General features: G+C 31.4%; 3 protein-coding genes across 4 annotated transcripts; 2 read left to right on the top strand and 1 right to left on the bottom strand.

Annotated features, from left to right (window-relative positions):
* Nucleotides 1-2,534: 2,534 nt before the first annotated feature.
* LOC107190710 (ragulator complex protein LAMTOR2) lies at nt 2,535-5,478 on the top strand. Its single transcript, XM_015579565.1, has 3 exons — nt 2,535-2,729; nt 2,927-3,089; nt 5,329-5,478. The coding sequence occupies exons 1-3, from the start codon at nt 2,662-2,664 to the stop codon at nt 5,476-5,478; spliced, it is 381 nt and encodes a 126-aa protein (XP_015435051.1). The 5' UTR covers nt 2,535-2,661.
* A 4,137-nt stretch (nt 5,479-9,615) lies between these two features.
* LOC107190604 (BTB/POZ domain-containing protein KCTD5) lies at nt 9,616-12,382 on the bottom strand. 2 transcript variants are annotated; one of them, XM_015579443.1, is made up of 4 exons: nt 12,191-12,382; nt 11,725-12,021; nt 11,242-11,370; nt 9,616-9,792 (listed from the first exon to the last, which is right to left on the bottom strand). In XM_015579443.1, exons 1-4 carry the CDS (start codon nt 12,380-12,382, stop codon nt 9,763-9,765), a joined length of 648 nt encoding a protein of 215 aa, XP_015434929.1. In that variant the 3' UTR covers nt 9,616-9,762. The 2 variants fall into 2 exon arrangements, with proteins under 2 accessions (XP_015434929.1, XP_015434921.1); XM_015579435.1 differs by lacking the exon at nt 9,616-9,792 and having other exon boundaries at nt 11,182-11,370.
* A 701-nt stretch (nt 12,383-13,083) lies between these two features.
* Nucleotides 13,084-15,809, top strand: LOC107190613 (glucose-induced degradation protein 4 homolog). The gene is made up of 4 exons (XM_015579449.1): nt 13,084-13,307; nt 14,926-15,093; nt 15,175-15,407; nt 15,692-15,809. Exons 1-4 carry the CDS (start codon nt 13,161-13,163, stop codon nt 15,753-15,755), a joined length of 612 nt encoding a protein of 203 aa, XP_015434935.1. The 5' UTR covers nt 13,084-13,160; the 3' UTR covers nt 15,756-15,809.
* The last annotated feature ends 11,398 nt before the right edge of the window (nt 15,810-27,207 follow it).

Here is a 27,207-nt window from a genome sequence, read left to right as displayed (position 1 = left end):
AAAAAGTGAAAAAAAAACGAATGCGAGTGAGATACCGATACCTAACATGAGAACGTGGTCTCGAATAGGCAGCTTATAGTAGACTTTTTTATTATCATTTTTGTAATGAAATAAGCTTAGTTATTGCGTACGTAATAATAAAGAAATATGGTCCAAATTATGTCATGTTTGGTTTAATTTTAATCGGAAGAATCTCACAAATATGTTAAGAAAATTTATTATTATGCAGTATGTGATACTTTGTCGAAATTCGGAAAGAAATATTGGGCATTCCATTTAAAAAACTGAAGGTGAACGTTATATCTTGACAAAAATGTAACATAGTAAAAAACATTATTGCTTTATGTCTTCCTTGACACCACGCAACTTTTGTATAAAATGTTTTTTTATACAACCAATAATTTACGAGTAATTGCGATGACTACGTTAGGTGAACCACCCTTATATGTTAATAATTATAGTAGTACATAACTTTCACTCCGTACCTAGCGGGGTAACTGGAGTCCTCTCGTACAATAGAAAATAATTAGACCACTAAAAAATCTTAATGTTTAAAGTACTTTTGTGTGAAAGTAGCTGAAGGTTAGCGGCTAATATTGTATAATTTCTTTAGAAACAGCGTTTTCTACATCTTGTATCAAAATTCACAATGCCCGTTTTGGTCGCGGTCAGCCTTTGCCAGATATAGAATTCTGGCTTACAAAATTACGCATATTTAAATATTGGTTAATTCTTGTTTAAAAGATATTTTGTGTCGAAACTTTTATGACACTCAGCATGATTACAGTAAAAATAAAATATCATTTTATTACTTTTTTGCTACTCGTAGTTTCATTGATTCTTCAGTTTTGGCTTCATTATTCTGCAGTAAAACAATTTTATAAAATGTAATTATTGCAGTTAACGCAGATGAAACCGCAGATTAGAAACAGCTGAAAGCGCCAGTCAGAGAGGAGTGTTGGTTGCGTATTTGGATATTCCAATTAATCCGATAAATTTGGACACGCGTGATAAGTTCACGTAATGCTCCAGTGATGCAGGCAGTTTGGATGAAGACTGTTGCATTTTCGAAATTTCATGCTTTACATATTTACCATAAAAAATTGAAGATCGTAACAATAGGAGTTTCATTTACGCGAGCGCTACGTATGTGCATCGGTAATGAAAACAAAATAAGAAAAGAATAATTACTATTAAATATTAATTGTAATTAAAGATAAGAATGGTAACAAAACTATGATTAGTTGTAAATGTACGTTTTTGTAATACCTATTTATCAAATTATGACATGTAATAAATATATTCAATGTAAATATATTGGTATTTCATTTGAAGTTTCACCGAAAGAGCGAGATTACTGTTTAGAATCCATACAGACCGATAGAAAAAATATTCACAATCATGTAAAACGTTATGACGAGGATACAAGCTGTAGCGGAAATATAATTTTATTTTTTAATTTATTTCTACAAATCTTCCAGAAGTTACTAAACTTTTAGAATAACAATAAATATTTAATAACTTCCTATAATTTACAATTTATATGCAATCCTCGCTCACGTCACATAGCGACGCATACAACATATCGTAAGCTCCAGAGGCGCGAAGTTTGAATCAAATGACACCTGTAATAGGAAAAAAGGGTAAAGGTAAAGTTGACACTGATTGAAGACATGTGAAATCTGTAAGAGATCCTTGTAATAAACGCATTTCAAGATTATAAATTAATCAATATTCACTTATAAACGAATGTTTAAACATTTGCCAGTTGCCTTTGTCTCCTATCCTAGCACTCAAAATCATTGCAGAGATGTAAAACGCCGGGGAAGAAACGCATCGACGAATCAGGATAAATCTTGGAAATTTATAATTATAAGATTGGTCAGTAGTTGGTAGTAACTAAGAACATTTTGTAATTAAACAAAAAGTGTATAAAGGAAAATGAAAAGAAAAACATTTCGACGACGACGTTAAAAGAGTAAAAACGTGTAATTCTATCCTTTTCAATTAAATTCGTGTTTTTCTTTATAAATAGTTGAAATCATTTATTGGTATTGTTTAATTATAGTTCCCGAGTTTATTTGAATCTTAATTATACTTTATTATTATCGTTATTATTTTCTATTTATGTATAATTATTCATAAATTAATCGCATTTCGCGAACCCAGTGCCTTAGCGCTCCACGGACACCAACTCACGCCTAAATTCTTCGGGACGCAAGATTCCCTAAGAGACCACGCAACAATATAATTTATACAATGTCTAGACCCTAGACTCTTTGATAGCAACTAAGGGAATGTTACAAACAAGAACATTTGGTAGAAAAATTGAATATTTTAAATTATCGGCGAGAATATACAACGAGAGCCATTTAGATTCCAGCGACGTCGGCTGACCAGATTCCACAAAGCCAAATATGTATCTCACACCCCTCCAAATGGGCCGGTAGGTTGATGAAACTTAGAAAGAGAGCAGGAGTTGCTTGATTTAGTCCGCGCAATGTTGATCTGTAGAATCTGTAGTTTATGCCTCTAATTGTTATATCTGTCAATCTTATTCTGTGAGTAATTTATGTCGAAAGCCCAATAAATTTAATCGGAAATAATTTAAATACATTGTTTGGTAATAAACAAAGTTTTATATTTATTGCTTGCAAAACTATGTTGAAGCCAAAAGCTCTTACACAAGTACTTAGTCAAGCGAATACAGGTGGAGTAGAAAATACATTGTGAGTAAACTATTATCTGTTACAAATAATATTTGGTAATGGTAAACTATCTGTTGCCAAGAAATACAGTGCATGAGATAGTGATATATATTTCTTATATGCTATAAAATTGTAATTCAACATATCACAGTATCATGACTTTTAACTTTAAATATTTGTATTAATATTGTAATATTCTATGGTTAAAATGATTTCAGATTATTAAACAGAGATGGTGGTTTATTAGCTTATAGTGGTTATGGAGATAAAGATGCAAGGGTAACTGCTGCAATTACAAGTAATATTTGGTCAGCTTATGAAAAAAATGGACGAAATGCATTTAAAGAGGATGAATTAAAATTTGTTTTAATGGATTGTGTGGTAATTATGAAATATTTTAATATCTTGTATTAAGTTTATAGTATAAGGATTTAGATGAGAATGTATCAATAACTCTACAAGCATAAATGAGTACAAATGATTCGAATGAATACTACATTTAAACGAGGTCATATAACAGATTACACAAATTTGGGGTTGTTTATATTTTTCATGATTTCAAAATTACATTGAACTGTTTTAAAAGAACTTAAATTGTATCCTATAAATAGAAACTACAGATAATATGGAAATATATTCATTTATGTTTAATGGATGTGAACTTCTCCTCTAGGAAATCTTTTTTTGGGGGGGTTAAAACTTATATTTATAGAAAATACTTGTTGTACAGACTTTAACGATACCAAGTTTACATTTAGGAATGGTTTCGTTGAAAAGTTATGAGGCAAAAACTGTTGTAAATTTTTTATGTTTTCTAACCTTTACTGTGATAGTTATGATGGTTGTGAAAGGGATACGAGTAGAGTAACTCTACTATATAGAGTTCATCTTTCACGTTTAAATTTGTAAACACAATGGTTGAATTGGTTAGACTTGAGTTATAGGTTTGTGTTTGTATAATAAATACCATTGCCCGTGTTGTTTTGTGTTTTTTGTTTTTAAAGCATTTTATTGATCTGAATTGGTTAGAGCTAGTTAAAAACAACATAAATACTGTTCAAAGTATTATACAGATTTGAGTTCAGTGAGTCACATTAAAGGTTAGAAAATACGTGAAAATTTCGGAGTCTTTTTTTGCTTAATAACATCTGTTAACCCTCGGAAGGTGGATATTTGCAGACATTTGTAGTATTCCTACGGTAGCAGTGTTTGGGTCTGTTTGAACCCCTAATACTTCCTACTTTTTAAACATTACTTTCGAATGCAATCATTCTAGATGATATGCTATTTTATATGACGAAATATGAACAACTTCTGGCTTAAATACGATTTATGAGTTGACGACTTAGATGGAGATTTCAAAAACTCGGGTCCATACGGATCCAGGCACTACAATGCTAAAGTTAAGAAGTTTAAAAAGTTGAACGAATAAACAAATGTAAACAATAATTTTTATAATCCAGTAACAAGAATAATTTATTAGTAAACATTTATTAATAAGTTATAACAATGAATTCTTTGTGAACATTGAACTTATGACAAAAGTCAGCTTTCATCTAATAAATTAAAGGTAATTCGGATATTTTGTAAGTTAAAGTAATCAAAATATATTTAATTATATACTATATTACTTTGTATAACATGGTGTTATATAATGAACCATAAAAATTAAAATGTACTTACAGAGTTATTGATGCTATTCTAATTGCATATCTTACCTTATATATGGTAACTGATGTATATTTGTGTTGATTTTATGATATTATTTAAAATTAATAACATTGATAATGTTGTAGAAGTCTGAGAATAAATTAAATATATTAAATTTTAATAGTACAATTTTCAAGTATTTTATCTAAATTATTGTAATAAAAACATTTAAATTATTGTTCAAAAATTTAGAGTTTCATGTACAAGAAAATTTTTAACTCATTATTGGCTATTTTTATGTTATGCCTGTGTAATATTTTTTATAATCATTCATCTTTCTGTTCTTTGCTGTAAATGGAAAATGAAGGGACATCTGAAAATAAAATTTTACTTTCTATAGGCGTGGCGCTTAACGTATTAACAATATTTAAGTGCTATTTTTACAATTTGTGGGTCTTATATATTATTTAACATATTCAGTAGATTATATTCAGAAAGACAAGGCCAATAAAGTGTTAAATATCACAAGGAAAAATTGAACTAATTTAGTCAGCATTACCTGAATTTGAGATATATAAATTAAAAACATTAATATGTCATTACAATATTTATTATTCTTTGATCCAACATAAAACTTACTTTTATAATGAATAGTATTTAATATCATTAATAGACTTGTACTCGTTAGAAGTATAAGCAAATACTTGCTTTTATATGGATACAAATTTTCTAAAGCAATACTGTTAAAATAATTATCCATATTTATTAACTTTGTATACATAGTACAAATTAATATTTTGACATCCATAATACTAAAAACTGTGAGTTTCTTGGAAGCATAGTTGGAGTGCAAAAGGTTATAATAGTGCATTTATAGAAGATATTTTCTAACGATGACAAATACTTAAAGAATTAAATACATATGTAATTATAAGGTATATTGTTCAGTTGTCAAACAAATCTTTTGTAGGAGGGGAAAGTGGTAATCACTGAAGTAGCAAATTTGTTGTTATGTTTATATGCAAAAGAAAATGTAGGATTTGGTTTACTAAGAGAAAAAGCACAAGCTCTAGCAAGATATCTTGATCAACCATTAAAAACAATAGCCAATATGCCTTGAACACCATACTTGTGTAAAAGTATTTCTCATCGACTGTGGTATAATATAATAATTATATATTCCAATCCTTATAATTTTTTGTAAGAACATATGATTTATACTACTCTGGAAATAATATATTTTTAATAAATTACAATTTGTCTATTAATTTAAGAACCTACCATGATGTAAATAATGCCGAAAGTACATAATTATGACTCTTTGTTACCATTCATACTTGATATTTTAAAAGAATTATATACAAATATAATATAAATAATTTCTTTACACTACATGTATAAAATTACTTTATTGTAAGAGTGGTAAATTCTTCTAATAATAAAAAGGGGTGATTGTCACGGACGACTGAGTACTTTAGTAACACTCTTGCACTTTCCATGTTGCTTGTACAAGACGTCATGTACTATCCGGGTTTGATCATTGTAAATTCGACTCTCTGGTATACAAGATAATATAATCTTACAGAAGATACATACCGACGTAATATACAGAAGGGATATTTATATAAAATTAAATATTACACGGGTATAATTTACATGGTAAACGGTCGCATAGTTTCAAAAATAATCACAAAGTAAGTAGTTTTTATAAGTATAATTCCCATAGTTTCTTTCATTATTTTATACCTACATACACACGTATGATACACGCACCATTCATACATATATTGTTTATTCACGTGAGCGATGTAAGAGTAAACCTCATCGAAACAAAATGACAAGACGAGATGTTTCCAGGTACGTGCTTAATGTTCAAGTATTTTTTCCAGGAAGAAGAAAGTCTACGCGTTTCATATCCAAAATTAATTGTTTTCAAATGTCACTCTATTATTGAGCTATTTTTAAAGAAAAGAGAAGTCTACCCAGATAACACATAACGCTTTCAAGATGGCTTAAAGGCGTTTCAGACCTAAAGCAGCCATAAAAAGGGTGCCTTCAAGGCGTCATGTGCTATCTGGGTAGTAAAATATCAAGGCACTTGTAACTTATTAGAATAAAGAAACTTAAACGAAACCTTTAAAATTTACAATTCCATTACAGTTTGGAAATAACCGTAATTTTTTAGTATCTATGATTCACAAATTTCTGTTCTTTATTCAATCTTTTTTTATAACGTGCAATATTCAATAATACACATAAGTTATATATTTTATTTATTGTATGTACTTTAAAGCTATCACTGAATTACAGAATTTATACTTAAAAACTTATGCGTGCATCCGAAAATATTCTTTAAGTAAATTATTAGTGTATAACGGAATATATACTTTCAGGATGATAGTTTTCATTTTTTTATCTAATTCTGCGCTTTGTTGTTATTCAATTATTTATAGGTTGACCTAAATCATTCACTAATATTTTAATTACATCTACATATCCAACCCACAGTCCAGAGCAATTAGCAAAGCTGCATTCATTTTTTTATATTTCATTATTATTTTATTAAAAGACAATATGGTTCACGCATGCTGTAATAACTGTTTAAATTTTGCGTCACAAGCTGCTACAAATGTATCACACTACCCCAAATGTCGTTCAGGAAAATAAAAGGACTGATCAGTAGAGATGGCATGCAAAACGGTCGTGATTTAACTTCATTTACGACCGTGATTGCGATTTTGTTATCTTGAGTGAATTTGCTCACTGCGATCGTAAGTTCTTGATCATTAAACAGAAAAACGTATTCAATATGATTTTACGATGAATTACATTACTATTTGTGTTTGTAAATCAGTAGAAAAAACAAGAAATTCTAAAAGAATCATTTGCTAGGTAACATGTAGATTATAATTTATAATCGTTAATTTATTCATTATTCTTCATTGTTTCTAATTATTCCTTCACTTTATACGATATAACTCGAATTTTTGTTTGGATGTCGTTAATATAAACTATACAAGTTATGTGTCGCGTCTAAAAAACTGTTATGTTTCTCCACCAATCAGAAACGATCACGAAAAATCACGAATCATTGTGGAAAATCATCGTTAGTGATTTTGCACGCCATCTCTATTGATGGATTCGCAACGGTTGAGGATTGAGTCCGCTGAACGCAGCCAATGTTACCTGATGTTACCGCAGGAGCCCAGCAACAGACTCGCGCTCTGATTGGTCAGGGTTTTTCGTTATGTAATATCTCGTTAACAAAGCCTCGGGAACTTTTTCGCTAAGGAAAAAGTTGTTACAAATCACCCCTTTCAAGGACTTACAACTATTTTGGAACACCCTGTATATTCATGTAAAATAGGATGAAATATTGTTTCGAAAGTGACTAATGTATACATATACATATGTAATATGTAAATGAAATAGATTTGCTTCTTAAAAGATAACTGATTTTTAAATACATATCTATATGAATTTTTTTCTTAATTTCACGCAGAGAACTCGTATCCAAAAGTTTGACCAACTTTTGTCGATACATCTTGTATAATTTCTATTGTTTCTACTACTAAACAATCATAAATTAAAAAAATTAGAAATTTATCTATGTTAATTCAAAATTTGCATATTGAGAGCTATTATATTTCTTCTCTTAATGTAACATTAATTAGTAATATCAAGTAGAATAATATGAACTTGCTATGTAAAAGAAAATGATACTTTGATTTTATGTAGTAACTTTGTGTATTTCAGGAAATAATAGAAAAAGATTTTATTCTCTTTCATTTGCAGGATAAAAAAAGTGATTAGAAGCCAATCAATACTTTGAAATTATCTGTTTATAATACAGTTCTGCGAGTCATATTAAATTGTTTAATATTATTTTCTTAGCAATACATTACTCTAATGTAAAAATGTAATTTCTTAATACTCTCATCAAAATGTTTCGCGTTTGTATTTAGAAAAAACTTCTTCCATGAGATTATCATACATACTTGTGTACAGACAATACATAATGTATGGTATATGATATATAATGTATAATATTTATCGTATTATAGTATATATTATAACATATTATATATTAAATATTATATAATTCTCACTGCGCTTATGACAATTTAATGTCTCATATATTTTTCTCTCATAATTAATCATTTTAAATATGAATATATTGTCTACAACGCTTCCTCAATAGGCCTTCAACAATTGACAACCTATGTTATATCTATTATAATGTACTTTTAATTTTGTATCCGCAGAAATAATATATTACAGCTTTACATATTTAGGAAAATTAAATCTTATCTAATGTAAGCATGTTCATTATGGATATACATAAACAAATAGACAGAAATAACAGTACAAACAGTAATACATCCTTTGATACAGTTTTACAATGTATTATTCGGATTGCATTATTGTAACAAAATATAGTGCGGTAAAAATTGAATGCATCTAAAAAATTACTTTTTAATAGTCTCAGATACTCATTATTATCCTTCGTATGATTTAAAATCTTTATAGAAATTCTATATTCGAGCGTCTTCGTTTTATACATTATCATGTATTATTAAACGATATATGTAATAAATTGCTTTTGTAGAAAATGAGTTTTTGTATGTTTCGTCCCAGGTAATTAAAATTATCATGCTAGATATATAAATATTATTTTACGTTTTATAGCGGCAGTGCAAGGTAAGTAATTTAGATTATATTATAATAAAGACACAATTGAAATAAAAAGTATTTCTGTACAATTTGATACAAAATAATAAACTATTTATTACTAGAGATAGTATGTATCTATATTCAGTGTAGAAATTTGTATGAAAAAGATTGCCTTCATGAATGCTATTGTCTCTTAAACTATTTAATGAAACTAAAACATAACTTCTTTCATTTTAAATAACAATTTCCTTAACAGTATTTAATGTTGGTAATAGTATATACTATATGTTACTATTTTTGTTCTACTATATTTTTTTTAAAAGACGATCATCATACTTTATTAATGGGATAGAAAATTTTACTTTAGTATTAAATTCTCCATTATTATAAAATGTATGATCCCATATTCAATTACTAAATACTACTTGTGCCACTGCAATCCACATCTATTTCTGTTAAATGTTAAAAAGAAATGTACTCATTAGGGTGTCATACTTTTGGTTCTTAAAGCTTGATCACATATTCTTACGTTATAGCTACATATCTACAAAAGGTATCATACCGTTGCATATTATGTGTTGTCTCTATTACCATCGTATAGGAAAATAACGTAATGCAGATTTACACGAACTTAAATACATTAATGTTGAAACAAAAGCAGTCTTCATCTTGTCGCTGCACAGTTGATTTAATTAAACGAAGTAAGGATAGAAAAGGACGGATTTAGAGATTACATGCGAGAACCCTTCTGCTGCAGAACCTAAAATACAATTTAATGATTGAAACTTAGAATAATATATTAAGGATTTTAAGTTAAAAACTAGACTTTTAAATTTAATAAAGCTAACGAATAAATACTTTTTTTTTATTCTGCAAAATTGTTCATTAAAGTTTGTAAATGAATGCACTTTAACATTGTTCAGCCTCTGCATTTTGTTATATAATTTTCTTTTCACTAAACGTTATATTAAAGTAATTTTACTGTATTTATAAGATCATTTTAATACAGAAATAATAATTTCTAAGTAATTATATATTACTTATATTTCCATATTTCCGTTTTTATTAATGTTTAATAATTCACTATTTTACAAAAGTATTCAGTATCTTTAAAAGAAAAGAACGGAATACACGTGAAATATTTCAAACATGCAATAACAAATCATGCAGGACACAGGGTAGAAAGTAACCAAACCAATGAAAGAAAAAATTCTTTATTCGATGACAGCATGCGATACAAAAATAACAGTATGGTACATATAGCAAACATCAGAGGCAGAACATGCTCATGCGAATTGGCCCCTGAATCGACAAAAACTAATACAAAGTGCTCTGATAATTAAAATAGAATCAATTATCAATAATAGTACAGTATTGTTTAAATCAGATTACAAAAATTATAAAAAATGAAAAATAGAAATACTTGTCAGCATGACCTAAACACTACAATATAAAGTACTTTGTGATATCTGAGAGTGTGCATTTTGTATCTACTATAAGGCACTCTTATATTTTTTTATATTACAAAACATATTATTTGTTTGACATTTTAAAAAAAAATAAATCTTGTGCATAGTAATATGAAAATGAAGTCGATTAAGCATTGTGACTTATAGAAGATCTTTACCACAACTTTAAAATGTATTTTTTTAAATTATCTTTGGTTTCTTAGTACATGTTAATTTATTGTAGTATTAATGATAAAATGGTAACAATTTGTGACTCGATTTATTCTAGTGTTTTCTTTCATTTGATCCATTTGTAATAAGACAGATTGTAACTTATATTTAAACAAAAGTATTAGTCTAGCTTTATTACAAATGAATTAATGACATTTATAAAAATAAATATAACAACGAAATATAATAATACTGATACATATCAGAGGCTCTTAAAATTTATCTGCCCAAGTTATTCCAGATAATCTGTTTACCATGGTTTTATTGTCACAATTACAAACATAAATAAACAAATACTGTGATTAAGTTTTCTTTCATGCAAGTATCAGTCGAGCCTCTGATATAAGCAAAATGTGAATATTTAATCATTAACATTACTAACACAAGTTTACGCTAAACTCTACAATATAATTGAAAAAAGAAAGAATAAATTCAATACTATATAAGTATTTAGTCAAACCATAAAAAGCTTATACATGATTGTTTTGGTTCAGAGAATGATGTGGAAGACTTGAATGCGATAATGATACCTTAACACGATCCGTTGATTCTTGTTCCTTGCTGTTGAGTTGACTGGCCCCATATTCACGACTAACCACACATAGAAATTCTGCATGATCGTCATTTCCATAATTATATTGAGACCCTATGTTGATTAACTAAAACAGTAAAATTTATATTGTTGTGATTTCCTAAATAAATATTAAACATGTAATTGTAATTTATTTAAATATGTAATAATTTTATTTATTAGATAGCAATTGATAATATGTTGTACTACTATTAAAAAACTAAACGACGTTTAGTTTAAATGAAACATTATACACTGAGTTATGTTGCCTAGCCACTCAGTTACAAAAAAAACATTTACTTGTAGTATCTACACATTAATTATTAATATGCGGATGAATCACTTAAATAGCAAATAATTTAGTATTAATTTCAATATTTCTGCTAAGAATAATACTAACATCAAGTATGTATATTTTGATGTTTTAAAAAGTGAAAAGTACCTGTTCAAACTTCCATCCATCAGACATTGTTGAAACCATTTGAGTTAATTCATCTTCGTGACATTGAAGAACTCTATAAACATGTTTCTTTGAATCTCGTAGTGGTCTAGTATCTCTTAATATAATTCTTTCTTTAACTAGCCGAATTAATTCTGTAATGTTATAAAATTCTGCTTCTTCTAGTACACCTTCCTCTGTCAAATCTTTATTAATCACTAACTTTCCATGACGTAAGTAATTTAAAACAGGACTAAAGTATGTTGGATCACGGTCTATTAAATATGCACCAGTTTCATCCTGTATTAAATAAACCAATTAAAACATTTATTTGTATATTTTTCATTTTTATAAGGGTCACTTCTTTTGATACAGAAAAAGAATAAATAAAATATATGTCTCAAAGAGGATACAATATTACTTGAAAAGTGTTTTAAAGTTCGCGGTTATCTTAAAACTTCAAACTAACCCTGTCTGAGATAAGATCAGAATCTTCTTGACACAGTCTATAGAGAAACGAATTAGGGTCTCTGGCTAGTGTAGTCTTTGCTGTCAAAAAATATGTTCCACCAACATTTAATCGAACCCACTGGTTATTACACCGTTTCTGAACATGATTTTCTGTCATTTCGTGTGAATTCGTGTCCGTAAAATCCGCCATATTTGCTTTGAAACTCGACTATATTTTAGTGTATATGGGTTTTCTGATAAGTCAAATCAATATCTTAATGTTGTATTTTTAAATATAAAAACAATTTCATAATGTTTTCTACAAATGAAATTTATGTAGTATGTTCTAAGTGTTAATATACTTTGGTTTCATTCAAAAACTAGTATCATTGTTACATTATACAATTTGCAGCGGGAAACCAAACAAAGTTATCAATTTGAAATTAATAAGTTCAAAAACATTTTTATTTCGATATGTGTTTTAAGCACAAGGATATTTTAATTTATGCATTCTACTGAGCTAAGTTCTAGTGATACTGAACAAATTAATAATTCAAGTTTTGTTAATACGGGACACAATTGAAGAAAAATATATCGAAGTTTTGGGAAGTGACAGGTGCTGTGCATCCGGCGAAATACAACTAAAGTCTCTACAGGAATCGATGTATGTATGTAAGGTAAACGGAACAAATGAAAATATAGCTGTTTATTTTGATGACGTAAAATGGTCCTTCAATTTTTCTAAAAGGAATTTAAGGTGGGTAGATTATTAAGAATGAAATTTTTTTAAGATACGCTGACTTAATTCGTTACGTAGAAATTACGATACCGTGTGTGCTGTTGGGTCTGGGTTCGAGGCTTCGTATAAATACATATGTACATCTACAATCTACATCCAGAAAATTACCGGCAGTCATTGCGAGAGTCTTGTGATGAAGAGTTCGTCGCCCAACAAGGGCAAAGTTTGAGAACGTTTGCTTGAGCCGAGAATGCCGGTGAAAGTTGACGTTGTCCCCCCACCGCCCGCAAACTCAAAGCAGCCGGGTGTCACAAAATCTTTGCTGTACAACGGTTCACGATTTCAAGGTTCTCAAAAGTCTAAAGGCAACAGTTACGACGTAGAAGTAGTTTTGCAGGTTAGTTTTTAGTCTTTCTGGAAATTACGCCACAAATATCCCAAATTTGTACTATACCTTTGACATCTGTCTGCCATTCAACGAGCGATCCTAAGTCTTTTTTTCCTAAATAAATCACAATTTTATGTTGTATTAGTTAATCGTATTGCTCATAAATGTATACTATTCAACGTTTCATATAACCTGTGCAGATAATTTTCAAAATACTATTTCCAACTTTCAAGCTCATATATATAGTTGTTCGAACATAATTTAGTATTCAAATTGTTATAAAAGGGATCCTAAAGAAAAGAAAAGAAAAAAAGCAATGAATTCCCCATAGAAAGATAGTACTTTAACATAATGTAAACTATAACACTACATAGTAGAAGAGAGAAAAAAAGAATTATAAAAATTACATCTGTGTTGTATGAGTTATAAAGTTAACCTTGTACAGTTAATCAAAGACATTTATTCCTCCTTTTACCTTGTTATTAAAGGTAGTTATATTTGATTTTTCGATTATTTTGTCCATACGTATGTTTCCTTTCATATTTTTTAAGCAATAAGAAACTAGTACCCCTTCATTATTGTAACAAAAATATGGTAATTGTCTTTTATTTTTCCTTGTAGTATCAACCATATATGACATGAAGAAAATGTAAATAATATTGCACTTGCTATTATGACTCAGTTCTGTTAGTTTGTGGTTATAGCTATACAGAACAATTTCCAAACAAACATATGTATTATTTCTACTTTATTTAAACTGACAAATTTTATGTCATACATATTAGGCTTGCTTCGGATATAAACCTTTATTTTAAAGTGACCTTAAAATGCGAGAAACTATTCATCTGTGGTATAATTTATTGGCGCAAAATAATACTTTTGATAATTCTCAATAAAACTGTTCTAAATTTATTTTTGATATTATTCTGTGAACTGTTTTCTATGAAAATCATATATTTTTATCACCAAAATAGAGGAAAATACCAAAAATTTTACAGCTTCAGTATACTTATAGCTCAATATGAATAATTACATTTTTCATTATGAATAAAGCCTCACACTGTTAGTTTCAATGTATAAGTTGTTTTCTCATACGATTGTTTCATTAGCATGATTGCAATTGTATTCCCTTATCTACATATTTAAAAATAAATTATGAAATATTTATAATAAACAATAAGATCTAGCCATTGGCAAAGTATTTATATTTCATATTTTGTTAAAAACTAGAGAGATATTGTTGATTGTTTTGCTTGTACCATTCATATACTTTGTGATCATTTGAAATTTTTTCCTTCATTTGTGAATGGCAATGTTTTGATATATCATTGGTACTTTTGGTAGTTTTATATAAGTGTGTACATCCGCATTTAAATCAATGCTTTTGTCAGCATGCTGCTTATCTTCCTCTATATGGTTACATTAAGCATTTATTTCATCCCTCTAACAGATAGCTTAGAATATGAAAAAGAGTGTACCGTTTCCAGATTCCATTGGGCTGTAGAGGATTAATGAAATAGATGTCATTGGCATAAACATTGACAGATTTAAATATTTGCTGAAAGTATTAATGTAAATATATTATTTGTATACGAGGAAAGTGTGAAACATTTTTTTTTTATTACAGCACGTAGATGAGGAAAACAGTTATTTATGTGGCTATCTAAAAATTAAAGGTCTCACAGAAGAATATCCAACTTTGACTACATTTTTTGATGGTGAAATTATATCAAAGAAATATCCATTTTTAACTCGTAAATGGGATGCGGATGAAGATGTTGATAAAAAACATTGGGTTTGTATTTCCTTGTGTATTTGACTTTATATTTCCATTAATTTCTATTATTATGTGTGATTTCTTTATTAATAATTTCAGAGCAAATTCGAGTCGTTTTGTCAGTATGCCAAAACTTTTAATTCAGACACATTCGATTACGAAGCTCTGAAGGGAACTGATTTTGTTTTTATGAGATGGAAGGAACATTTCTTGGTTCCCGATCATACTATTAAAGATATCAATGGTGCCTCATTTGCAGGATTTTATTATATTTGCTTCCAAAAATCTGCTGCTACAATTGAAGGCTTTTATTATCATCGTAGTTCTGAATGGTAATGTTCTTTTATACACCAAGTAAAGAATATTTTTACCATAATTAGTTGTACATAGGAATATCAAAAGTTGCAAATGTTTGCTCCATATGATTTATGTTGTAGAATACAGAAAATTAATAATACTTTGTTCATTGTAGTCATAATACCATTATTGAATGTTATATTCTTTTTACATTTTCATATTTTTTATCTACGCTCATGTTTATACATACATTTTATTGTATATACATATTTATGTGTTACAACTTTTAAAAAACTTGAACAAATTTTCATTATTTCAGGTATCAGTCTCTGAATTTAAAACATGTTCCAGAACATAGCATACAGATCTATGAATTCAGGTGAAACCAATAGTTTCGCACAATCCGTTTCTTCGAATTCATATTTCTCCTCCCTAGCACACAGATCTCATAAAAATCATCTCAGAATTAGTTTCTCAATTTAAATGTCTTTTTAAATTGTTTACTTTAATTGAGATACTTGATAATAAAGTATTTCATATGTTATTTTTTACGCTAATACATAATATATGGTGCATACTGTATGCTGTTTATTTCCTATACATATTAAACACGTCCTGAAGAAAAAAAATTGCAATTGACAGGTTGAAGAGGATTGCAGTGCCTCAGAGAGATACGCTTGATTACAAATTAATTATTATGAATATTCATTGTAAGATGTTTTATTAAAATAAATTAATTGATGCCTTTTATCAATTAAAATTAATGTTGTCAGTTATTTGGTACTCTTATATTTTGTAAAATTGTAATATCGTTTGTAGTATTACGTGGAATGTATTCTTTAGTTTAAGTAAAGTACTATTTTTCATATTTCTCTTAATTGAATAACAAAATGTATAGTAAAAATGGAAAATTTCATATGCACTTAATGAAAAAATATGAAAATTAATTTAAAGTTATTTAAATTTACTGTTTAATAAACAGTGTTTCTGATCAGACTAGGTATTACACTCGGATCTGTTTTAAAAGTGTACAAATTTAAGCATAATAAGGTGTATGTACTATGAATTAAATTTTGGATTTATGAGATCTGTCTGCCTTAAGAAAATAGAAGGATGCCGAATGAAATTGTGTAAATGTACTAAGAGAAGAAATCAAATGGAAACATGAGAGGAAGTTTAATATTATTTTGTGATGACAGAAGTTTTATCTGGTGTTTCTTTTTAATGTCAGTATAACGATTAAATAAATTGTAAGTGAGAATAAATTATTCTGTCTTAAGAAGAACGTTACGTAGTGAAAAGCGTTTCTCTGTCTGCACTGTTATTGCTTAATTTCTGTAATAATAATTACTATGCAGTATGTACAAATACGTTCGATAAAATTCTTGGTCATAATAGTATGCCAAGTTATTTTTTAGCGAGCTTTTCTACGTAATGTTCTTGTTAAGTTAGACAATTTTAGTAGGACAAACGAACAACACACACTCTATGAATATTAAAAAGTTGGCTGTTTGTAGAACCGGTAATACAATGTAATGGTAATGAAATATTGGATCAGTAATTGACATAGAAGAACATAATAATGAGGCTAATTTAACTGATATAGTAAGTTAAGAGTGTAATTAACATACAAATATACTCTAAAAGATTTTTATATCGCAAGAGATTAAAGATTATTTTTTCTCATGCAAGAGATTATAATGAATCTCACCTTAAAAGCGTGGACGTCATTATTTTAAAATTTCAAATCATTATATAATATTTAATGTTACCAGATTAGTAAAACTTGTCCATTATTACGGTTTAGTTATCTGTTACATAATGTGTAGAAGCATACATATTTATTCTAAAATATATAACATTGTGTGTAATGTATGTATTAAATAACTTTTGTACTAAGATGCCTTTAATATCTTAACATAATCTGCTGTATTATAGTTTACCCGACTAAATATAATTACAGAGTAGTAGTTCATTACATAGACGTTTCTAGCATTAATTAATGTATTAAATATAGTTTATATAACTATATAGTTATTTTATGGAAATGTGTAGGCAATGCCTATTTATAAACTACTAATTTTAAAGAAATGTTTTTTTCAAATGTAGGTCTATAATGTCTGGAAAATGTAATATATAACTTTGTATGCATTGACCAATTTTTGTAGTAGTCTTATGCATAACAAACGTTTTGAAACGAATAATTGATACTTTTTGTATATTTCCTTCCATACTAACATGTAAGTGAAGAAGATAAAAAATATATGATTATAGTTATACGAAATGTAATATTTTGAAAATTTTCACAATAATAAATTACATTAGTGGTCGCGAATATTTTAGTTCCTTTAATATTAAAATTAATTATCAAATGACAGCTATAAAGTAACAGATTGTTATTGACTTGTTAATTGTGTATTGAATACGATTTATAGGGTGTTACGAAGATTGTTGTACAATCGAAAACAAGGTAAATCAATAGGTATACATTAGAACAAACAAATTTCAAATAAATTCTTTTCTTGTGGAACCTTGTTTTCGAGAAAACCGTATTTGAAAATTCGTTGGAGACACGTGCTTCTGAATACAATTAGTCGATATATTTGTTTAATAATCACTATTTTTACTTAGAGTAAATATTGGTGACATGGTATTGTCAGTGTGTCTGAGCTTAATTACCGAAAAGAAATAAATACTTAATCGATGTTCACAAACAGTAACATAAACAGAAATACTTATTGTTAGTGATGAAATACTAGCCATAGGTTGCATACGGACATATGATGCGTATTTTTAAATTCGATTTCTTTAATAACTCACAAAGGAAATCAATCAAGTGTAATACACCGATTTTTATCAAATTTACATACAGTGAGTTTCACTTAAAATCATATACCTGACGGTTCAACTGATTTTTTTCCTATAAAACATGACAATTATACTAAATGATTAAAGCTCATATAGAGGCATACAGTTTAATGTTTTTTTATCTGCTGTGTAATAAAAATGTAACAAAACTTTTAGTAATACACAGTAAATTATGTAAATAAAATATGTCGTTGTGTATAAAAATTAGATATCAGTAAAAATCGTACACTGTTGGTAACAAATAACAAACTGTTGGTATAAAACTGGTGAATCTCTAATTTTATTCTATTTAAAAATGCTTAGAAGCAATTGAAAATAATTAAATTAGTAACATTCTGTTTATTTTGTGTAATACTTTACCAGAAAAACGAAAAAAAAATAGTTAAAATGCGATAAACTACAATAGCGGAACGTAAGTTAATTATATATCAATATAAAAACAAAAGCAGTTATAATGAAATCAGTAAAATTCCGTAAAAGTGGAAGTAGAAGCATGGTCCAATGTATAATAAAACGATCGATATAAAGAAGACCACAATCTGTACGACAGACGTACGGATGCGTAAAGCAACCGTAAAAATTTATGAACATACATATAGAAAGTTTTCACACGAAATGTATTATTTTTTCGATTTACGGTGGTAAATATTATACAATAAAGGAGGAAAGAAATATGTAATGAATATACAAACGTACATGTACTGAGTGTCAAGAAATTACATGTCACGACTATACCATAGCTGAATTCTACACTCTTGGTTTAGTGGAAATTATTGTAAAATAATAAGGTGTGCCACAAAAATTTTACCGTGACTTTGAATTTTAAGGTCAAAATTTGTTTTCATTGCATCATATTGTACTCATCGTGAGGACCACAGTTGTGAAATGAACCATATGGTTCGGAACTGAACCGTCTTCTTGAAAAAATGATGTTTCATTCATTTTTAAACTGAATTTATTTACATTTCAGTCAGATATTATATAGTGTCCGTGCTATCCTTTTTATATTGTTACGGCGGAATGTTCCGCCGCACAACATATTGTTTATTTACAAAACACAGAATCATAGTTATTAATAAAACTCTACAACATATTGTATAACAGACAACAAATATTAGGCACGTACGTTCTCCCTGATTCTCTATCGGAGACTCAATTTAAATGCTCGCGGTTGCCAACGACACGATCGCACGATTCAATTTTCGATGTGTCGATTATCGAAGTCGAAGATATCTTCAAAGGTGGGTCAATACTAGAGATGGCGTGCAAAATCACTAACGGTGATTTATCACAGTGATCGCCGAATCACGATCACAGTCGTGATTTAACTTCACTCACGACCGTGATTGCAATTTTTTTATCTTGAGTAAATTTGGTCACTGCGATCGTAAGTCCTTAATCTTTAAATAGAAAAACGTATTCAATATGATTTTACGATGAATCACATTACTATTTGTGTTTGTAAATCAGTAGAAAAAACAAGAAATTCTAAAAGAATGATTTGCTAGGTAACATGTAGATTATAATTTATAATCGTTAATTTATTCATTATTCTTCATTGTTTCTAATTATTCCTTCACTGTATACGATATAACAACCGACTAGGTATAGAATAGACCTATCATCCAATGCTTTTTTCTGTCCCACGTTCATAGGGCTATGTAACCCTGTTACCATTTTAGTGTCAATACCCGACGTTACCGATAAAGCATGAATTCTGAGTGTTATTAGCACAAATGGAGTGTTATATATTCCATTCATATTGCGTGTGTCTATATGATTTGACGGGAATAAAAATATCCGATGCTTCAGTTTAAGGTTAAGGGATAAATATGACAGTCATGAAACATGAAACGGAAAAGTATATATTTTTTCACTTAACTACAAGACAATTTATTCTAAATGCATCGTTAATGGATTTCATTCGTTTTTATATCTTGCCTTACATTGTGTATTTGTAACAGATAAATTCAGAATAGATGTAGTTTCATAAATAGTTTATCAAATCTACCTTTTGGCCGTTGCGGGAATGCCTTACCTTACCGTAATGAGCCATCTCGTGGCCGCGGGATTCCGGGTATCGGGTGACGTCACGGCGTGCGAGCGAGAGCGGTAGAGCGAGCCGCGGTATCGGTGCTCTCCGTCGGTGTTGACGCGTTCCGAGGAATTTCAGTGGTTTATGGGGGGAGGTGTGCGAGCGAGAGAGTACGGTAGAGCGTGCGCGGTATCGGTGCTCTCTGTTGGTCCAACGCGCTAGTGACGTTGCGTCACACAGTTAATTGACCTAGCCGTGTACGCCGTGTATCATAGCCGTACTTGGCTGTACCATCCGGTGTTTGGGTCGTTCAAGGAAGGTCGTTCAAGCCGGCAAAAACAATTCAACACGAACAAACCTGCGTACGCCCAATACATAACGGCGTTAGCATCCTCAGTGAGGAATCCTCACTTTCTCGTGAGCCGTCGCGGAGGGTGGGCGCGCGTCTCATACTCGTCCTTTCTCTTGTTACTAACCCATTGTTTGTTGCAGGCATTCGACAACCATCAATTTATTTACTGTGCATATTATTAATCTATTTACTGTGCATATTGTTGTGTCCCCTCTCTTGTTACTAATCCCTTGTATGTTACAGATGTTCGAGAACCATTGGCTTCGATATTTATTTTCTTATGTACTGTGATTCATTTACTGTGATTTATTTACTGTGCATATTATGTATTCTATGTGTATTGTATAATGAAAAATATTTTTCCAAACAGTTATTCCATCGAAAGAAGACATCGATCAACGTCTACATCTTCAAAGCGTGCGTCTACCACTGCGTTAAGTTACTGTAAGTTAAACTTAAATCATAATTCGATATTCATTGTTATATTCATATTCATCATCACATCGTAATGATAATTATTATTATTAATTTTAGTCTATCTATTAATAGACTTAAATTGTGGCCATCCATTGTGCATATTTTAAAATTTTGCTCGTTGATTTCTCTACACAGACTTGGGGTATGGGCAGTGGGTCTGTACCTATTATGGTACGGGCAGTGGGCCTGTGCACTAAGACTGTTTGCCGATCCCTCTGGTTTCTATTGAGAAGCCAGATATTGGACGTGTTTAGTCTTTGCCTGGTAAGTAGGATTTGGAGAAAGGCTCGTGCGTGCAAGGGTACGGAGTAGTCGGGAGGCTGCTGCGTAAACAGAGAATCTCGCTTGCACTACCATGCTTGTGTACTCTTTTGGTTCGGGTCTGGTACGTAGGTGACCAGCCCAAAGCTCCATGCATGACAGTAAAAGATGGATCCGGGTTAGCGAGGTGTCGCCCGTCTTTCCTATTTTCTTAAACCAGGTTCTGGCGACAACACTTGAATCGCGATACTTGTTCATACTGTAGTTTAACGTAGATCATCGTAGACTTAATAACTGCTTGGTATATTAGGTGCTAGCCTATAATTGGCTAACAGTTTCAGCAATTCGCCACGGGTGGCGCCACCGATCAAAACAATAGTGGTATTCCACGATTAAATGCGATTTTAACAGTGTTCTGGACACTTATTGTTATTATCAATGACAGGAGATTAATCTACGTTCTTCAAGCTATAAATGGAAGGCTTGGTCAAGACGAAAGCTGTCAGTATAACGCTGTAAGCGTTGTCCAAAGTAAACTAAACGGGGGACGCATGACGGGATACAGTGTGAACGGTTGCAAACAATTAAGATTTTAACAATGTTCTTGTGATTACTGGTTTCCAGCCGTTAGAGAATAGTAATCTACGTTCTTTAAACGTTGCATCGAATGCAAAACGAAGAAGTATCATGCCCGTTTAGCGGTGTAAATGCAATCGAAATCTTTTGCAATTAGAGTTGCCGCCTCATAAGGGGCTACGGCAATACAGGCATAACTAATTTTACTAATTCAGGGGTTCTGCACTATTGGGTCCATGCATTAAGTACTGAGGGACAATTTGAGACTAAGGACGTTCATTTGAAGTGCTTAATTACTGAGATATTTGCATTTTTCCATCACTACAACATTTTCACTCACCTGTCGATATAATTTGGCTAGCAGTTTGAGCGAATTGCCACGGGTGGCGCCACCGGTCGAAAAAATAGTGGTATTCCGCAATTAAATGCGATTTTGACAATGTTCTGGTCGTTTATTATTATTTTCAATGGCAGCGGATTAATCTACGTTCTTTCAGCTACAAATCGAGTGCTGTATCTAAACGAAAGCTATCCGTATAACGGTGTAACAGTTGTTTAAAGTGAACTAAACGGGGTATGCATGATGGAATACACTGTCAATCCAAACCTGTTGTTGTTAGGGTTGCCACTCCATAAGGGGTCAACGTTAATAGTAGCATAAATAATTGTACTAATTCTGGTGTTCTGCAGTATTGGGTTTACGCATTAAATCGTCAGGAATAATTTGAGACCGACGACGATCATTTTGGGCGCTTAATTACACCGGAAAATAGTTGGCCGGAATCATTATAATTTGTATGTATATTCCAATAAACATACGTCAGGAAATATAAGCTTCATTTCATCGGATTATCTTAAATATAACTGCATAAATATTGTACAATCCTATACTAATTATAGTTGTTTGGTTCAAGAGGTTACTACAGAAACTAACTACTGCCTACGTCTTTTAAACTTGGGCTGTAGTAGTATCTGCAGAAACTGCCATGGTTGCTGGGGTTATTATCTAATTTGTCCACGGGAACACGGACAAGCGTCAGTCCCAATTCTGTATAAATGTTGTATGAGCAAGAACGATAAAGGATCACATTTCAAAACTCTTGCGCCTCTACCGGAGGTTCTATGACCTCACGTTCTCACCACACAGGATCTCTGGCGCCCCCTGTGGGGGTTCCATGGCCCCACGTTCTCACCTAGAGGTTTCTCTGGCGCTCTCTGTGGGGGTTTCATGACCCCACGCTCTCACACATGGTGTCCCTGGCGCCCCTCTGGGTGTTCCATGACCCCACGTCTCACCCACGGGGTCTCTGGCGCTTCCACCGGGGGTTCTCTGTCACGTGTAAAGAACTGTTAGATTTCTCCACCAATCAGAAACGATTAGAGAAATCTTGAATTACTGTGAAAAATCATCGTGATTAAGAACGAACGTGATCGAATCACGAGTGATTCACAAGTAGCAGTTCACGCCGTCTCTAGTAAATACGCGAATTTTTTATTTTATACGTAACACGTGTTTTAAATGTCGTAAATGTATCGTAAAGGTCGTATATCTGGAATGAAAATATCTATAACATGTTTCTAACCTATAAAACGTTTTTCGTATAAATAGGTTTTAAAAAAGTGTCAATTTATTAACAATTATAATTCTGATTAAAAACAATTAAATTAAATTCGGTTACATTGATGAAAAATGGATGTTAAAAGGTTCCAAAAAATTGGTACGGAATAAAAAATATAATTTGTTTAGATTGAAAATTATGTTAATAAAAGGTTTATTTTTATTTAGGATGAAGTAAGATTGATCAGTTACTTGAAAATTTGTTTTTTATGTAATATCCCTTTTAACGTAATCAATTCAAAACATTTTAAAGCATTTATTAATGAACTGCATGATGCCAACTTACAAGTGGCCAAAAGCCTTTCCTGGACTCTTAGAACTGTAGTACAATAAGAGAAACTGGAGAGGTTCTGAGTGAAGTTGTAAAATAATTAATTTCATTACTATTGATAGCTTTACATTTATTGATATTAATATTCTTTTCATAAATGTTTTCAGTCTCATCTGTACACATTGTATTATAACTTACAATACTTAAATCAAATGTATTGTTATTAATCTTATCATAAGCATTTTTATTTAGGTACTTGATTGAAAAATTTTTATTTTTTTTTATTGTAGACTCATTTAGGGTAAGTATGTGTCCCAATTATGGAGTCTCTGTATTAAAATCATCGTTAACAAGAAATACACGTATAAATAAACATAAATAACATTTTTTTACTTAAATTTAATTATTAACAAATAAGATTCAAACTAAAAAATGATAATCAGCGACGTCACGGTCACGGTGTCCTTGTAACCATAGTTACTTGCAGAGGGTCGTGATATGTGATGTCTATATATCTGATGTTTTCGAGAAATTAAAGATATACATGTGCTATCATTTTGTCCGGGACTGTAGTTTATACATATAAATAACTACTTTTAATCACATACCTGACGCTATCTACTTATTTCCATGGAATCTTGTATGATAAATAAAACACCATTGTGGCTGTATTGTGCCTCGTACATATAGAATTATATTGTTTACGGTAGTGCTGCTTTTTGGTCCACTGGGTTCCGCCATTTTGATTCAAAATACGTTGAGCAAAGGTAGTTGCAAAGTGAGCAGTAGCGTTTAAAGTAAAATCTAGTGAAATCATTTAACGGTTGTGTCTTCTGAACGCACCCAATCGCTCGCAACCGAATGATTTGTCGCGGATTCGGCAATCCGCCGTAACGTTCGGCGGTATCCCCTTCCCCTCTCTACCGTTTCGTTCCCCCGTGCCCCGCCTCGAATCTCCCCTGGAGTATCCTCCGGTCTTCAGGAACGTCGTCTTTCCGGAGAGTCCACGGGTCCTGAGGACTTCCCTGCCAATATTTCTGTCTCCCCTGGAGTCGAGTCTGGAGTACGGTATTCGGTCCCCTGGAGGCGTTTGTGATCTTTCTGTTCGGGGTGCCTCTCGCTGCTATCGTGGTCCTATGCGGTGGCACGGATGTGACGATAGTATGTGCTGTCTTTTTAATACGAGCTATTTATACTAGATTTTATACTGTAGGAATGTTGGAAAAATGAGAGGGCCCAAAGCGGGATTCGAACTCACGACCCCCGGCGCCGAAAGCAGAGACTCTATCCAGTACTCCACGGAATCCTCCTATTTTCCCAAGATGTTATTTGCTCCTTTGTTGGGTATGGAGTTCCCGATCCCACAATACTAGATTTTCTGCCACCCATACGTGAAGTAGTCCTAAGTTGTTCATTCGGTCTCGCCATCGTTCGGGGATGGACGCTACTGGTTCCCATGGCCCTTCGCAGATGGACGGAAGATAGTCCAAAATTTGTTCGCACACCATCCTCAGACATCGTAAGACTGTCCGCGGATACGCGTCCGGCAACAATTGTCGTAGGTGTAGACAGGTCTTAAGACAAAAATGAAGAACGACGGTATTGCGTTCGATGCTTCGTTTCCGAATTATTAATGGTTGAACATGAAGGCAATATACGCGTGAAATACGTCTGGCGCGATGGATTATGCTACTTACAACGGCCGATTCCCAGTTGGTACACGGTATCGGTTGATGCCCTAGTTAAATTTCTAAACGAAAAAAAATCAAACGAATGAAACCAACATGTGAAACAATCGAAAGAGCGCCTCTAAAGTAGAATAACTCATCGTGTTAGGCGTATTTTATGCGATTTCGCCCGCATTTTCAACAATTAATATCTCGGAAACGAAGAGTCGAACGCAATTTCGTAATTCTTGATTTTCGTGTTCGTTGTGTATATAGAAGCCAGCGTATGAAAGTGTCTCACATTTTTATTAACACCCCGTATAAATAATTTAAGATTGAATATCCAAATGTCTGAATGTCTTGAATGAATGTAGGATGGAATGAGTGTGTGCGTGTGTGTAATATTAGTAGTAATGTAGATAGACTGAGAAACTGATATGTAATCGAAATAGTAATATTACACATATTACAGTACTGTGACTGAAAGCTACCTTTACGTCCAACTTTTTAAATATGTCTTTCTCCCTTTTCGACGTTTCGCTTCGCCCTCGATATATCTTAATTTTGTTTATCGAATCTTGCAAAAACTTTGTGTGACGAAGGTATCAACAGCGTTGACTATTCATTGTAGTATTTTCAAAAACATGTAGCAATTGACGGTAAAGATATTAAGGACGCATTTGTATTAATCATCTATCTATAGTCTATAGGGATCCTGTACGACAGTGTACATCATGCATAACATCTATGTAAGGCTGGTGAAGACGCGCTAGTCTAAAAATATGTTCAATGTAGAATACGTAGGTTTATGAAACAATCGGTATACAGAACGAATCTAAAATTGTCTAAAGGAAGTTGAAATACATATTTTATGGATCTAAGCCGAGGAATATATTCGAAGAAACATGGGCACGCGAACTTCTTATTTCCAAAATAACTGCAGTTGACATCGAAATATGTATCTATATAACGAAACTCTTATTTATTTAGTACACCAGCATCATTTCCACTCATATGTATGTTATACGTGTTTATGTAATATATCCGCGTTGTCTGAAGAAATTCACAATATAACTTAAAACTTGTATTTTTTAAACATAAGGACTCAAGATTCCTGTTCATTATATGTATAGGAATACTTATACTCACAAGTAAACCAAATCTCATACCTTTTTTAAACATAGCCTGCACCTTCAACTACGTTCAGATTTGGTTAAAGAATACATTTTGTTCAGCCAGTTTAATTTTAAATGTATCTTGAAAAACATTTTGTACTGTTATGTGTGACCTCAAAACGCTAAATACCGCCGCGTCAACGTCCGGCCGCCCGATTGCGTTCGATGCACGGATCATGGAATCTTCCATGGTCAGTTGTACCCGAGAACAACATCTTGCGTCGTGAGTGCTTTTATTCGATTCTGTTAGATTCACGGTGTACCGCTGTAACGTATGCTTGTAATAAAATATATAGGTGTTGTAGCCAATTTTCCACTTTTTTCTCTGGCACTTGAGTCTCTGTATCCAGATCCCGGATCACATTTTCTCGGAGACATTGTCGATTCTTGCGAGAAGTCTTCACGTTTTCAACCCCATTAGTCAACTGAACAGCCGCGGCGTAAGAGTACGAGTACTTCTTTGACGATCCTGCCAGAATCCGTGATAGGTTCATCTGGAAGCCACGAGGCAACGGCGCAGAACTTTGCGGAACCG

Source organism: Dufourea novaeangliae, unplaced genomic scaffold (genome assembly GCF_001272555.1).
Source record: "Dufourea novaeangliae isolate 0120121106 unplaced genomic scaffold, ASM127255v1 scaffold11, whole genome shotgun sequence".
NCBI lineage: Eukaryota > Metazoa > Arthropoda > Insecta > Hymenoptera > Halictidae > Dufourea > Dufourea novaeangliae.
This window is presented reverse-complemented; position numbering and strand designations above follow the sequence as displayed.